The 13019-nt window shown below is 37.5% G+C and overlaps 1 protein-coding gene across 5 annotated transcripts in view; it reads left to right on the top strand.

The window, feature by feature from the left end:
* The window catches only part of LOC113300517 (protein ALWAYS EARLY 2-like), an 8115-nt gene extending 781 nt beyond the window's left edge, over positions 1-7334 (top strand). For 2 of the 5 annotated variants that reach the window (XM_026549718.1, XM_026549719.1), the window contains 19 exons: positions 201-327; positions 434-532; positions 630-692; positions 1056-1133; positions 1249-1438; positions 1698-1963; positions 2052-2385; positions 2502-2579; positions 2775-3058; positions 3168-3230; positions 3451-3774; positions 3911-4089; positions 4230-4512; positions 4611-4853; positions 4991-5140; positions 5728-5871; positions 5958-6173; positions 6461-6754; positions 6903-7334. In XM_026549718.1, the coding sequence (XP_026405503.1) occupies positions 220-327; positions 434-532; positions 630-692; positions 1056-1133; positions 1249-1438; positions 1698-1963; positions 2052-2385; positions 2502-2579; positions 2775-3058; positions 3168-3230; positions 3451-3774; positions 3911-4089; positions 4230-4512; positions 4611-4853; positions 4991-5140; positions 5728-5871; positions 5958-6173; positions 6461-6754; positions 6903-7070 (3564 nt within the window). In that variant the 5' untranslated portion in view covers positions 201-219 and the 3' untranslated portion in view covers positions 7071-7334. The remainder of the gene's footprint in view (positions 1-200; positions 328-433; positions 533-629; positions 693-1055; positions 1134-1248; positions 1439-1697; positions 1964-2051; positions 2386-2501; positions 2580-2774; positions 3059-3167; positions 3231-3450; positions 3775-3910; positions 4090-4229; positions 4513-4610; positions 4854-4990; positions 5141-5727; positions 5872-5957; positions 6174-6460; positions 6755-6902) is intronic. The other 3 variants (XM_026549722.1, XM_026549720.1, XM_026549721.1) reach the window with 3 other exon arrangements.
* The last annotated feature ends 5685 nt before the right edge of the window (positions 7335-13019 follow it).

Genomic DNA, 13019 nt, shown 5'->3' with positions numbered 1-13019 from the left:
GAGCGATTAACGTAATTGAGTTGGTGTTTCAAGTGTTTTTTTTTTTTTCAGTTTTGATCTTTCGTGATATCAATCTAGTCAAATTATACTTGTATTTGTCAAAATTTTGAATTTTTCACAGCAGGTGTTATCATAGAGAAATTATTTGTGATTTACCTGTTTGTTTGTGATCTGATGTGTTGTTTGGTATATGGTTTCAGGAAATAACGACTGATTTTCATGGCGACAAGGAAATACAGAAGTATAAATAATAAACAGTTTGGTAAGCTCAATGAGGAGTCTCCGGATATAGATGGAGGCAGTGGAGGGAACAAAAGTAGACAAAGGGTAAACTTCTCTTTGCTTTTTCAACTGAATGCTTCTTCATACAGACTGAAGTCCATGTTGTTTCTGTTATCTATGTGCTTAACGATGCATTACTTTTGCCATGCAGAAGAGGAAACTAACTGACATGTTAGGACCCCAGTGGAGCAATGAAGATCTTAAACGCTTCTATGAAGCATTTAGGAAATATGACAAAGACTGGAAAAAGGTTTGGTGGCTTCTAAAAGTTTATTTGCTATCTTAAAAACATATGAAGTTGTTTTTGCTGTATGTCTTACAGATAACTGGTTCATATGGATTTTTAGGTAGCTGGTGCGGTGCGTAACAGATCCGCAGAAATGGTGGAGGCTCTGTACCATATGAACAGGGTAAGCTTGAGGCTTTATCGTAACTTGAATGATAATCTGGTATCCTTCAATTGTTGTTCTATAGGTTTCAGTTTTTGAGAATGGCTTACATTGATTCAAACAGTTTTGTAATGTAATCTTAAAGCGGCTTCTCTTTCCTTTTTCCCTTTTTGAGAGCTTTCTTTTAACTTATAGCATTTTTACATTATTGACATATAACCTCCAGAAAGGTCTCTTGTTCACTAGTTTTAATGTCCGAATACAAACTCCCTTTCCCACTTTTCTCGGATTAACTCTCTTATGCTATTAGTTCTTCGTTACATTGTTGGCTATGTTTAACTCATGTGCAGTATTCCTCTTGACATATGGTGTCTTGTCTTCCAGGCATACTTATCTCTTCCAGTGGAGAAGGCATCAGTAGCTGGACTAACAGCAATGATGACTGACCATTACAGCATGCTGGTGAGACAGAAATTTGTTATGGGTGCTGTTATTTTATTTGTAGCTGTTTTTATCCTGCGCCTCTATATAGAACACTTATTATGAAACTGAAGTTGATAAATTTGTTAATGGTTAGCATGGGAGTGAAAGTGACCGAGAAAGTGATGATGCCCCAGGGGTATCCCAAAAGCCGGCAAAGCGTGCTCGCGCAAAATATCAAGTTAATGGCTCAAAAGGAACGGATGCCAACGTTCCTGATTTTCTGAAGCTTCCACCGGTTTCATCAAACAATGGGTGTTTCTCGGTGAAGAAGAGGCGCACTATTGGTAAACCCTCTTCTTATGCCACGAATAATTCCATGCAAGTGTTTTTGAAAAATGTGAACATGGTATGACTAGGTAGTTCGCCATCCTTCATGGAATGACCGCATTAGATGAATAAAACCTGCTATCAAAGCTTTCTTTTCTCTTTGGTAGACCATATCATTTCCCTTTTTGTTGAGGTAACATGCTATCAGCCTCTTATTAACATGTCTTGGTAGAATCTTAACTTTGTTCTGAAATGTATTTTTGTGAACTTGTATAGGTGGTCGACATGCTGTTGGGAAAAGAACACCTCGGTATCCTGTTTCTCATACATCTGATAAACATGAAAGCGAAAAGTTTGTTACACCCAATAAACGGGGTCTAAAGTCAGATTTAGATGAGCATGATGAAGAAGTTTCCCATGGGGAGGTATTAACACTGGCGGAGGCTTTGCAAAGAGCGGCTTCTCCTCAAGTTTCTGATACACCTAAGAGAAGATCAGAACACCTTAGACCCCCGTCTTCTCGTAAAAGTGAACGGAGGAAGGTAATGCTATGCTACACCTTTATATTGTGTTAACTTAATGTTCTTTTGAAAGTTGAATTAAATTACATTTGTTTTCGATCCAATTCAGCAATTTGATTGGGAGAAGAGCAGCACTAAGCATCGTGTTATAACTGATGAGAACTATTTAGAGGATAGTTTAGGGAGCGGGGAAACTGAAAATGGAGATTTTTACCGAAACTCTAGCTACATGATGGATGCCAGGGGTGTTGGTACAGTGGGTGTTCAAAAGAAGGCAAATAAATCTCTTGGAAGAAAACCAAATCGTGATGAAGATTGGGAAGCATGTAGTGGCACAAATGAAGGGCTTAATTTGAGTTATGTGAAAGAACAGCCTGAAAATGAGGTTACAGATTCAAGATATGGACGACCTAGAAAGAAAAACAAACACCTCAAAGAAGATGGTAGGTTTTTACTTCATTTTTTAATTTATATTGACTGTAATTATCTTTGAGGCTGGTAAAGTCGAACCTTCTTCTTAGCCTTCATTTGTTATCTGTGTTTTGTTTGTTGGTATCAGTAAAGCAAGCACTAGATGGTCTAACTTTGTTGGCTAATATGTCTCTGAAGATTGGGCAAGCATCTGCAGACGGATCTGGTAAGGATGTCAATTCTTTTTTGTGTAATATGATTAATACCTTAATTTTTTTAAAACTTAACTATAGAGTTCTCTATTCCTCCTTCTGTCTCTCCTTTTGGCTTTATGTGGATCTCTAGATTTTGCAATATTTAGAAATACGTACTAGCTTTTCGCTTACATAAATATAGTGGTTGATTTTACTTTTTTGTTTAGAGTCGTCAGTGCAGTTCAAGGAAGAAAGGGGAAGGGGAAGTCGTGGTCATCTTGATAACTTTAGCAGACATGAAACCTTTTCGACAAATCGTCAAAGGGATAAATCGAATTTCTCAGGGGTTAAAGAGAAGTCTCTACGTGAGGTTGAGGTAACTACCTCGAAAAGTTCTAGATCAACTAAAGTCTCGACTTTTGACGTTAATTTTCTCACTGAAGAAAAGAAACCACGTTCGCAGACTACCATCAAAATGCAAAAACTGAAACGGAAACATTTAGCATCAAAAGTAAGATTACATAGCAAGAGATTTAAAATGTTATTATCTTGTAATGCGTTTTGAGTTTCTTGGATGTGTTACAAAACTATGTGATAATAATACAAAATTTGCTGACCAGATGCAGAGTCCAACAAATGAAAGTAATACTGACTTGCTTCCAGATGAACGCGAACAAACCGAAGTATGTTTTCTTAACTTTAATTTCTCATATGATGATATTCTTGTATGTTAGGCGGATGAAAGTATGAATTTTAGATTCCAGTAGGGCACTTACCATTAATTGTATGCCATCCAATCCAGTTAGCATACTCAAAATAGAATTTGATCATGTTGTGAAAGAATCTCTTGATATAGCCTATAACATTTGCGCACACTGTAACTCCTTTGCACATTTTCTTTAGGCCCTCGAAGAATATGTAAAGAGATCTACTATGAAAGCTAAACGTGTTGGTCCAGCTGCTGTTGTTCCTAAACAAGGGAACTCTTTCAAACCTCCTGAACTTACTTCTTCAAATGCTGATCCAGTTAGACCAGGGACTGATGCAGCTTTATCAACTGAAAAAGTTCCCACTCCAAGCCAGGTTTTCCTACCAACTAAATACACAAGTAGACGTAAGATGAATCTACAGAAGGCATTGATCCACAGAGTATCCAACTTTTTTGAGGATTTGGGTAATAAGCGACCTGGTAAACATACTTCTCAAGATGGCACACTCGATATCAAGGTAAGGTTGTCCGGTGTTTGAAGTTGCGGATTCTAGAAACCTGGACTAAATATCAATTTTAGGGTTGTAATTTGCAAGCTCTCTCTTTCTTGAATTACATAATTTTGAGATTAATCATTCTGGCATATCATTGTAGGAAAAGCTTTGTCGTTGCCTGTCATCTCCAATGTTACGTAGATGGTGTGCTTTTGAATGGTTCTACAATGCAATTGATTACCCTTGGTTTGCTAAAAAGGAGTTTGTAGAGTACCTAAATCACGTTCGATTGGGCCATGTTCCAAGGTTAACTCGAGCTGAGTGGGGTGTAATAAGGAGGTATGATATCACCTTTTCTATCTGTGTATGTTTGCAAAAAATTCAGCTCAATAAACATAGAGATGTAAAATGTCTCAAGTACATAATGTTTAACATCGCAGTATGCTTATTCGTCATTTCAAACTTGCTTGTTGACGCAGCTCACTTGGCAAACCTCGAAGGTTATCACAACAATTCTTACGTGAAGAGAAGGAGAAACTTGAGCAGTACCGAGAATCCGTTAGAACACATTACACCGAATTGCGTAATGGCACAAGGGATGGACTACCAACAGATTTGGCCCGACCTCTGTCAGTTGGACAACGTGTTATTGCATGTCATCCCAGGACAAGAGAATTTCATGATGGAAGTGTATTAACAGTCGATCGTAATAGGTGTCGGGTTCAGTTTGATCGGCATGAGTTAGGAGTTGAGTTTGTTATGGTAATTTGTTCTGTAACTTGTATTCATATCTTATTTTCTTATTATGTTCTTAACAGTTTGACTGAGGCAAATTCTGGATTTTGGGGTATGTTTTACAGGATATTGACTGCATGCCTCTAAATGCACTTGAAAATATGCCTGAGGCACTTAGAAGGCAGAATATTGCTGCTGGTAGATTGTCTGAGAACTTAAATGATCCTAAGTTGAATAATCAATCCAAAGATAAGACAACTGGAGGTTACAAGAGCATTGCCCCTTGTGCGAAGCTGGAGACAACAGACGTTTCATCCCAAATATCGTCACCAATTTATCCTACGAACACTTTGATAAAGAAAGCAGAGGTCAGTAGTCTTTTCAAGTCTGAGTATCATATTTAGCTCCTTGTGGGCCATTTATATTTTAAACATTTCTATTATGTTGATTGTAGGCGTGGTCTGACACTTGCTCTTCTCAAATATTTGACTTGAAACCTTTTCAGGGAGATACTGTCAGTGACATTGCTGAAGCTAAAGCTGCAGCGAATGAAATGAAGGCTGCATATACTCAACCGTGTTCTCTGGCTCAGTTACAAGCAAGGGAAGCGGATACCCGAGCTCTTTCAGAGTTGAGTCGGGCTCTGGAGAAAAAGGTTCTGTACATGGGCACTAAAACCCATTGTCTGCTTAACAGTCACATTTACATGCGTTCTTTGCTCTTATCAAAGTTATTTTCTATTTTTATTGGTGGTGCTTGTCTGTTTCTTAAATTTAAAGGTGATCATTTATATAAATTTTATTGTTAGATTTTTTTTGTTCACCAAATTTTATTGTTAGATTAGATGGTTTGCATAGGTTTTACTACTGGCACTAGGTCATTTGAGACTTCTTAGGTATTAGAATTTAGTGTTTCTGTCTCCATATGTCCTTGTGTGGTGCCATGTTTGTTTGTGGCTTCAGAATGATAATCGTTGAAGGTCTTAGATTTTATAACAATGTTGCCTAACTACAGTGTCCCTTCATCACTCTTTTATCCAGAGTTTGAAAGAGTTTAGCTAAGTCTACCATATACTTCTTTTGTTTCTATTGATCTCTCAGTTTCCATGGTGTGTGCGTACATATATATATATTTATAAATAATTGTGCATTATAGTGAATCTGGATGTTCATTTAGATGTCTTATATATGTTTATATTTCTATTAGTAAGTACTGATGTGTTCATCAACATTCTTTTTCTAGGAAGCATTGGTGTCGGAGCTTAGTCGTATGAATGACGAAGTACAGGAAAATCAAATATATGGAGAGAACTCTCTGAAGGATTATGATCCTTTTAAAAAACAATATGCCAAGGTACTCATACAGCTCAAGGACGGCAATGATCAGGCATGCGGCTTCCCTCCAGCTGCGCTGACTTTCATACTTTTGTCGTTCCTCTAATTTAACATATGAAAAAATTATTTTGCTTTCAGGTTTCCTCTGATCTTATATATTTGAGAAAACGCAACACCTATCAAGGAGACTCCCCACCTTGGCAAACTTCAAAGCCAGGTTCAGGTGTGCCTGTTGGGCCATTCAATTCTATTGATGCCTCAGGTTTTCTCCCTCAAGAAGCAGCATCGCACGTGGTTGGAATTCTGGAAAGCTCGAGAGTGAAAGCGCAGACGATGGTAGACGTAGCGGTGCAGGTAGGCACAGTATCTTATTGGTCATTTATTACATTGTTGGGGAAATACCTGTGCATGGCAACTAATCCAACATCGCTAATCAGACCATGCCATGTACTACGTATTACCTCTTGTGCTTGCTCTGATTATAATTAAAAAGAAAATTAAAAAAAGTGGTTCATTCTTTTTGTTCATCATTTTGAGTTTATAGAGTTTTATTGATTTGTCTAGTTTCTATTAGATAAGAGCTCCCGTTTCTGTTGCGTCTTTTTATTGTAATTTTTTTTCCTAAATACTTGATGCTCTAGGAACTATTATCTTGTAAAGACGGAGAAGATGCTTTTGGAAGCATTGGGGAGGCTTTAGATTCTGCAAGTACTCATAAGAATGGAACAGAAGTGAGATCCTTCACTTCAACAGATCCGATAAATGGTGGCAGTTTCCATTATCAGGATGCTGCTACAAATTCTCACATATCAAAGCCAGTAACAGCAGTGTATTCAAATGGTATAACGCAGAACAACTCTACATTTGATGCCAATGAAGTACAAATTCCGAAGGACCTTATCTCCTCTTGCCTGGCCACTTTACTCATGGTTCAGGTGAAGTTTACTCTTCTCATTTTAACATTGAAGTACACTTAAAACTTGTTTAATTAGATGTACAGTACGAGTGGCTTTACTATTATGCAACATTGTTTATATGTAACCATTGGTTATTAAGACTGAGTAATTGTTTTTGAACCTGCAGACATGTACGGAGGAGAGACAATATCCACCAGCTGAAGTGGCTCAGATTCTAGACTCCGCCTTTACAAGTTTGCATCCTTGTTGTTCTCAAAATCTTCCGATTTACCAAGATATTCGGTTGTGCATGGGTCTAGTCAAGAACCAAATATTGGCGCTTATACCAACCTAGAGAAGATTAAAAGGTTTCTCTCACCTAATCCAAGAGTTGTCTCTGTTGTGTAAATATCCGATTGCAGCGTAGTAAGGAAAGTATAGAACTGAATCCTTTAGAATTCTTTTTTTTCGTTTTTTCTTAATGTTTTTACTTGAGCAATTTCTGCCTCCTTGATTTTTCTGTTTTCATTCTCTTGTATGCTGCATTCCGGCTAGAAAGGATTGGGAACAAAGGATAATGCTGATAATAAATCAGCCACTTCATTTCTTGTATTAGTTCATTTTTAAGTTTTCAGAATATCTCGAAGCCATGAAGCTCCATCCTTGCGGTCTCTCCATGCAAGGGCATAGATAAAACCTTTCATTCTACATAATGTGATCAAATTGAATTGCACTTTTATGTTAGTCTACTTATGTGATCAATAAGAAGAGTGTTTGGGTGTTCTGCACTTTTTGCACTTTTATGACAATGGACTATCGTTGACAATTGACCAACCTAACTAAGTTTGTTGTTAAAAAATCGACCACATCACCAGGGTCCAGGAATGTAACACTTCACTAGTAAACAAAGAGGGAAGTGATAGACTGACCAAGCTTTTCTCGAAGATTACATTAGTCAAAAGCAGGAGTTATAGCATAAGATTGCTTATCAACTTACATAAAAGCACAAGATAACACTAGTATTGTTCCTTCTTTGCCTAATAAAGATATTTTTCTTAGAGATGAAATGATTAACTTTCTAATAGCTGGAAGGGACACAATTACATCGGGTCTCACTTGGTTTTTCTGGCTAGTTTCAAAGACATCCTCTGTCGAGACAAAGATCTTGGAAGAGCTGAATTTTGTATTCTCTACAAAGAACAGGGAAAAAGAAACAGGAAGCACCGGTAAATGGCCATGGATTTTTTGTTCAGAGGATTTAAAAGGTTTAGTTTATTTGCATGCGGCTTTATGTGAATCTTTAAGACTATACCCACCACTTCCGATTAACCGAAAATCTGCCGTTGAGAAAGACTAACTTCTGGATGGCAGTATGGTCAATCCCGGAGTCGTAGTACTACTTTCATTTTATCGAGTAAACTAGCATTTTTTTTCAGTAAAATGTTTTTCCCGACTACATTTAGCGGGGTTAATTAATTTAGCACACTGGTCCAAATCGGGACTGGCAAAAAATATTATCTTAGCGAAGATTTATCGCGAATTAATTTGTCGAAGTTCTATTGTGTCCACGGCCGGGTTGAAAGTTTAACCGGGAGTTATGGTTGAAAATCCACATTTTGAATGCGACTGAAGGGCGAGAGAAATGTGAAATAAGATTACGGAATGGAAACAGCTCATCTAGCTCTGTGATGTACATGTACTGATGTGTATTACTTTTAATAGGTGTAGTACGTAACTAGCAGTATGGCGGATGCACATTTACTGATGTCTATTACTTTCTAATAGGTGTGATGTACATGTATTGATGTCTATACAGAATCCAATAGAGATTTCCTCTAAGATAGAAACACTACTACATGTTCGTCTCGAGTAAGATGTTCTAGCGATTAAACACAATATAGAGAACTAAAAAGAAACAAGAACGATTTGGCAAACAACAAATTTCACTAATTCTTTGAAAAACTCTTACACAAGTGTTTACCTCACAAGAACTAGTCACTCAAAGTTCTCCCACAATAAGAACCCTAACTGCTCTTTTCTTCTCTCACAAACAGGCGTTTGTTGGATCCAATAGAGATTTCCTCTAAGATAGAAAAACCACTACACGTTCGTATCGAGTAAGATGTTCTAGCGATTAAACACAATATAGAGAAATAAGAAGAAACAAGAACGATTCGACAAACAAAATATTTCACTAATTCCTTGAAAAAACTCTTACGCAAGTGTTTACCTCACAAGAACTAGTCACTCAAAGTTCTCCCACAATAAGAATCCTAGTTGCTCTTTTCTTCTCTCATAAACAGGACTTTGTTTTTCTCTATGAAGAAGATATCTAAACCCTGACCGTAAGGACCCCTTTTATAGATGTTACATTCTTTTTCCCCAAGTTAACTTTGTCCCTAAGTTCCTTAGAAACCAAGTATTTAGACTAGATCAGGAAACTACATAATTTGAGAAACACTCAAATACCTATCCTATATTCTAGAGAATTTCGGAGTCATCTATTCTCACGGAACAAAAAACCTAACAATCACCACCTTTTGTGACGTGAACAAAAACAACAGCAGTCTTCTTACTTCTTCACTTTGCGTACGAACATCTTCTTTTGTTTTACCCTTATTCAGGGCCGCCCTCCCTTAAGGGCCCTCAATTATCTAGCTTGAATTAAGCCATGTCCAAAGAGGACATAGTCACTGACGCCTTCCGTTGAGTTGTCTTGAACATTCGTCTAGAAGCACCACCTTAGCCTAACCTCCTCCTTGTTGCATCAGCACCATCGAAACAGATATTTCTTAAACTTCTAGCACAACTCTTCCATGTAATCTATACAAGTTCCTGCACCGTCTTGCCATCAAGATTACATTATCGCCATGATATAAGCTCATTACTCCATCTTTAGTAGAGTATCTCATTCCAAGTGATTCTAATCTAGGTAAACTAATTAGATTCCAATTCATCTTCGGCACATGTCTAACATTTGTGAATGTTTGAACTGAGCCATCAAACAATTCCAAGAGAACTTCACCAACTCCATGAACCAGCAATCTAGAGTCATTCCCCGTGTAGACAAACCCGCTGCAATCTTCATAATTGTTGTATAATGAACTATTGTTGCAAACATGCACAGCGGCACCACATTCTAATACCCATCCTCCCTGACTTTTAAGATTTACAGGCGTCAGTAGGACCTCATCACGATCACTATCTTCCGATAACATCGCTAAGGATGCAATATCTTTAGACAAATTAGCCAAAGCTTTCCCAAAACCTTCCTTCTTCCTAGGAAAATTTCTAGCACAATGCCCTGCCTGACCACACTTGTAACAATCACCTTAGAAAACAGTTTGTTTTCCTTTGTTGATACCAACTCTCTTCCCATCAGCTACAAACGCTCGTCAGAAACAGTACTAACCCGATATCTTTTCCGCATCATCTCCTCTGCAGCTAAAGCGTTGCAGACTTTTAATGTAGTAAACAACGATCGACTCATAAAATTATGTGACAATGTCTTGTACGATTCTGGAAGCGTCCAGATCAGCTGTAGAGCTTTGTCTTGATCATTCAAATTGTAACCAACAGCTTCAAGTTTCGATATTAATGAATCAAAGGCAGAAATATGATCCATTACTGGAGTATTCTCTTCCATCCTCATATATGTAAAAGACCCTTAATATAGATCTTATTAGTCATAGTTTTAGCCATGAACAAAATTTCAAGAGAATCCCACAGCTGTTTTGCTGATTTAGCATCCTTGATTGCAGCATGATCTTGTACCTTTCTTCCAAGATGAAGTCGAATCTCTGATAAACACTTTTTATCCATCTTTCTCTATGCATCAGTAACATCTTCTGACGATTCCATCTCTTATGAATCTTTCTTTTTCTGTTGCCTCATCGGTGGACCTTTTAGGGCATCATCTAAATCTAGCACGAGAAGATAATCTTTCATATTCATCATCCAGAAACTGAAATCAGAATTCCCATCAAACCTTTCCATACGATAAGGCTTCAATTTTCCATACTTTTCCATTTCAACAACTCCTTCTCGACTATCCACGTTCATTGCACCAATTGTAGAATCCAGTAGAGATTTCCTTTAAGATAGAAACACTACTGCACGTTCGTCTCGAGTAAGATGTTCTAGCGATTAAACACAATATAGAGAACTAAGAAGAAACAAGAACGATTCGGCAAACAAAGGAGTTCACTAATTCTTTGAAAAAACTTTGACACAAGTGTTTACCTCACAAGAACTAGTCACTCAAATTTCTCTCACAATAAGAACCCTAGCTGCTCTTTTTTTCTCTCACAAACAGGCGTTTGTTGGATCCAGTAGAGATTTCCTCTAAGATAGAAACACCACTAAACGTTCGTATCAAGTAAGATGTTCTAGTGATGAAACACAATATAGAGAAATAAGAAGAAACAAGAACGATTCGAAAAACAAAATATTTCACTAATTCCTTGAAAAAACTCTTACACAAGTGTTTAACTCACAAGAACTAGTTACTCAAAGTTCTCCCACAATAAGAACCCTATCTGCTCTGTTCTTCTCTTACAAACAAGCGTTTGTTGGATCCAGTAGAGATTTCCTCTAAGATAGAAACACCACTACACGTTCGTATCGAGTAAGATGTTCTAGCGATTAGACACAATATAGAGAAATAAGAAGAAACAAGAACGATTCGGCAAACAAAAGATTTCACTAATTCCTTGAAAAAACTCTTACACATGTGTTTACCTCACAAGAACTAGTAACTCAAAGTTCTCCCACAATAAGGACCCTAGTAGCTCTTTTCTTCTCTCATAAACATGAGTTTGTTTTTTCTCTATGAAGAAGATATCTAAACCTTGACCCTAAGGACCCCTTTTATAGATGTTACATTCTTTTTCCCCAAGTTAACTTTGTCCCTAAGTTCCTTGGAAACCAAGTATTTAGACTAGATCCGGAAACTACAGAATTTCGGAAACACTCAAATACCTATCCTATATTCTAGAGAATTCCAGAACCATATATTCTCACGGAACAAAAAACCTAACAATCACCACCTTTTGTGACGTGAAAAAAAACCCAGCAGTTGTCTTCTTACTTCTTCACTTTGCGTACGAACATGTTCTTTTGTTTTACCCTTATTCAGGGCCGCCCTCCCTTCTAGGTTGATAATTAAGCCATGTCCAAAGAGGACATAGTCACTGACGCATTCCGTTGAGTTGTCTCGAACTTTCGTCTAAAAGAACCACCTAAGCCTAACCTCCTCCTTGTTGCATCAGCACCATCGGAACCGATGTTTCTTAAACTTCTAGCACAACTCTTCCATGTAATCTATACAAGTTCCTTCACCATCTTGCCATCAAGATTACATTATCCCCATGATATACGCTCATTACTCCACATTCTCGGCGAGGCTAGACCTTCACGAGTCTAATTTTGCCTATAAATACCATTCCATGTAGAAGGAGATGGACAACTTATGTAACAATAGATGGTCTTTATACAGAGAATTCCTGAGAGAGATCTAGATAGAGAGAAAGTTAGAAATCTAAGTGATATTTGTACTTCCTTCAAGGGTAATACCTTATAATCAATAAGAAAACGTCTTCTTTCCCGTGGACGTAGGTCTTCATGGACGAACCACGTTATATGCTTGTGTTAATCTTTATCTTTTATGCTCTTTACATCTTGTTCGTCTTGAATCTTGTATGTTCTAGTAGGTTTTAGTATTTAATCTTACTTGGGTGTAGTCATCAGAAAAGATGCAACTACAATGATCCTTATTTATTTAAATATTGTCCAGACCAGATTATTAGGAGATGTATACCTGAGAGTGACCAGTCCAGTATTATTTACTTTTGTCATGATCATGCTTGTGGAGGTCACTTCAGTGCTAAGAAGACTGCTGCTAAGATATTGCAGTGTGGATTCTACTGGCCTTCGTTGTTTAAAGACTGCCACAGTTACTGTGTTACTTGTGAGCATTGCCAGAAATTAGGAACCATTTATCGTAGGAACATGATTCCCTTGAACCCTATTTTAGTTGTTGAGGTCTTTGATGTGTGGGGTATTGACTTTATGGGTCTGTTTCCTAATTCTTTTGGTAACCTATACATCCTTGTCGTTGTAGACTATGTCTCTAAGTGGATTGAGGCGGTTGCGTGTAAAAACAATGACCATAAGGTTTTGATTGAGTTCTTGAAAGATAATATACTTACACGTTTTGGTACACCGCGTGTTATAATTAGTGATGGTGGGTCGCACTTTTGTAATGGACCTTTTAGGCTTTTGATGAAGAAATTTGGTATTACAC

This window comes from Papaver somniferum, chromosome 7 (genome assembly GCF_003573695.1).
Source record: "Papaver somniferum cultivar HN1 chromosome 7, ASM357369v1, whole genome shotgun sequence".
Classification (NCBI taxonomy): Eukaryota; Viridiplantae; Streptophyta; class Magnoliopsida; order Ranunculales; family Papaveraceae; genus Papaver; species Papaver somniferum.
Note: the sequence above shows the minus strand (reverse complement) of the source record. Positions and strands in the feature narration are given on the sequence as shown.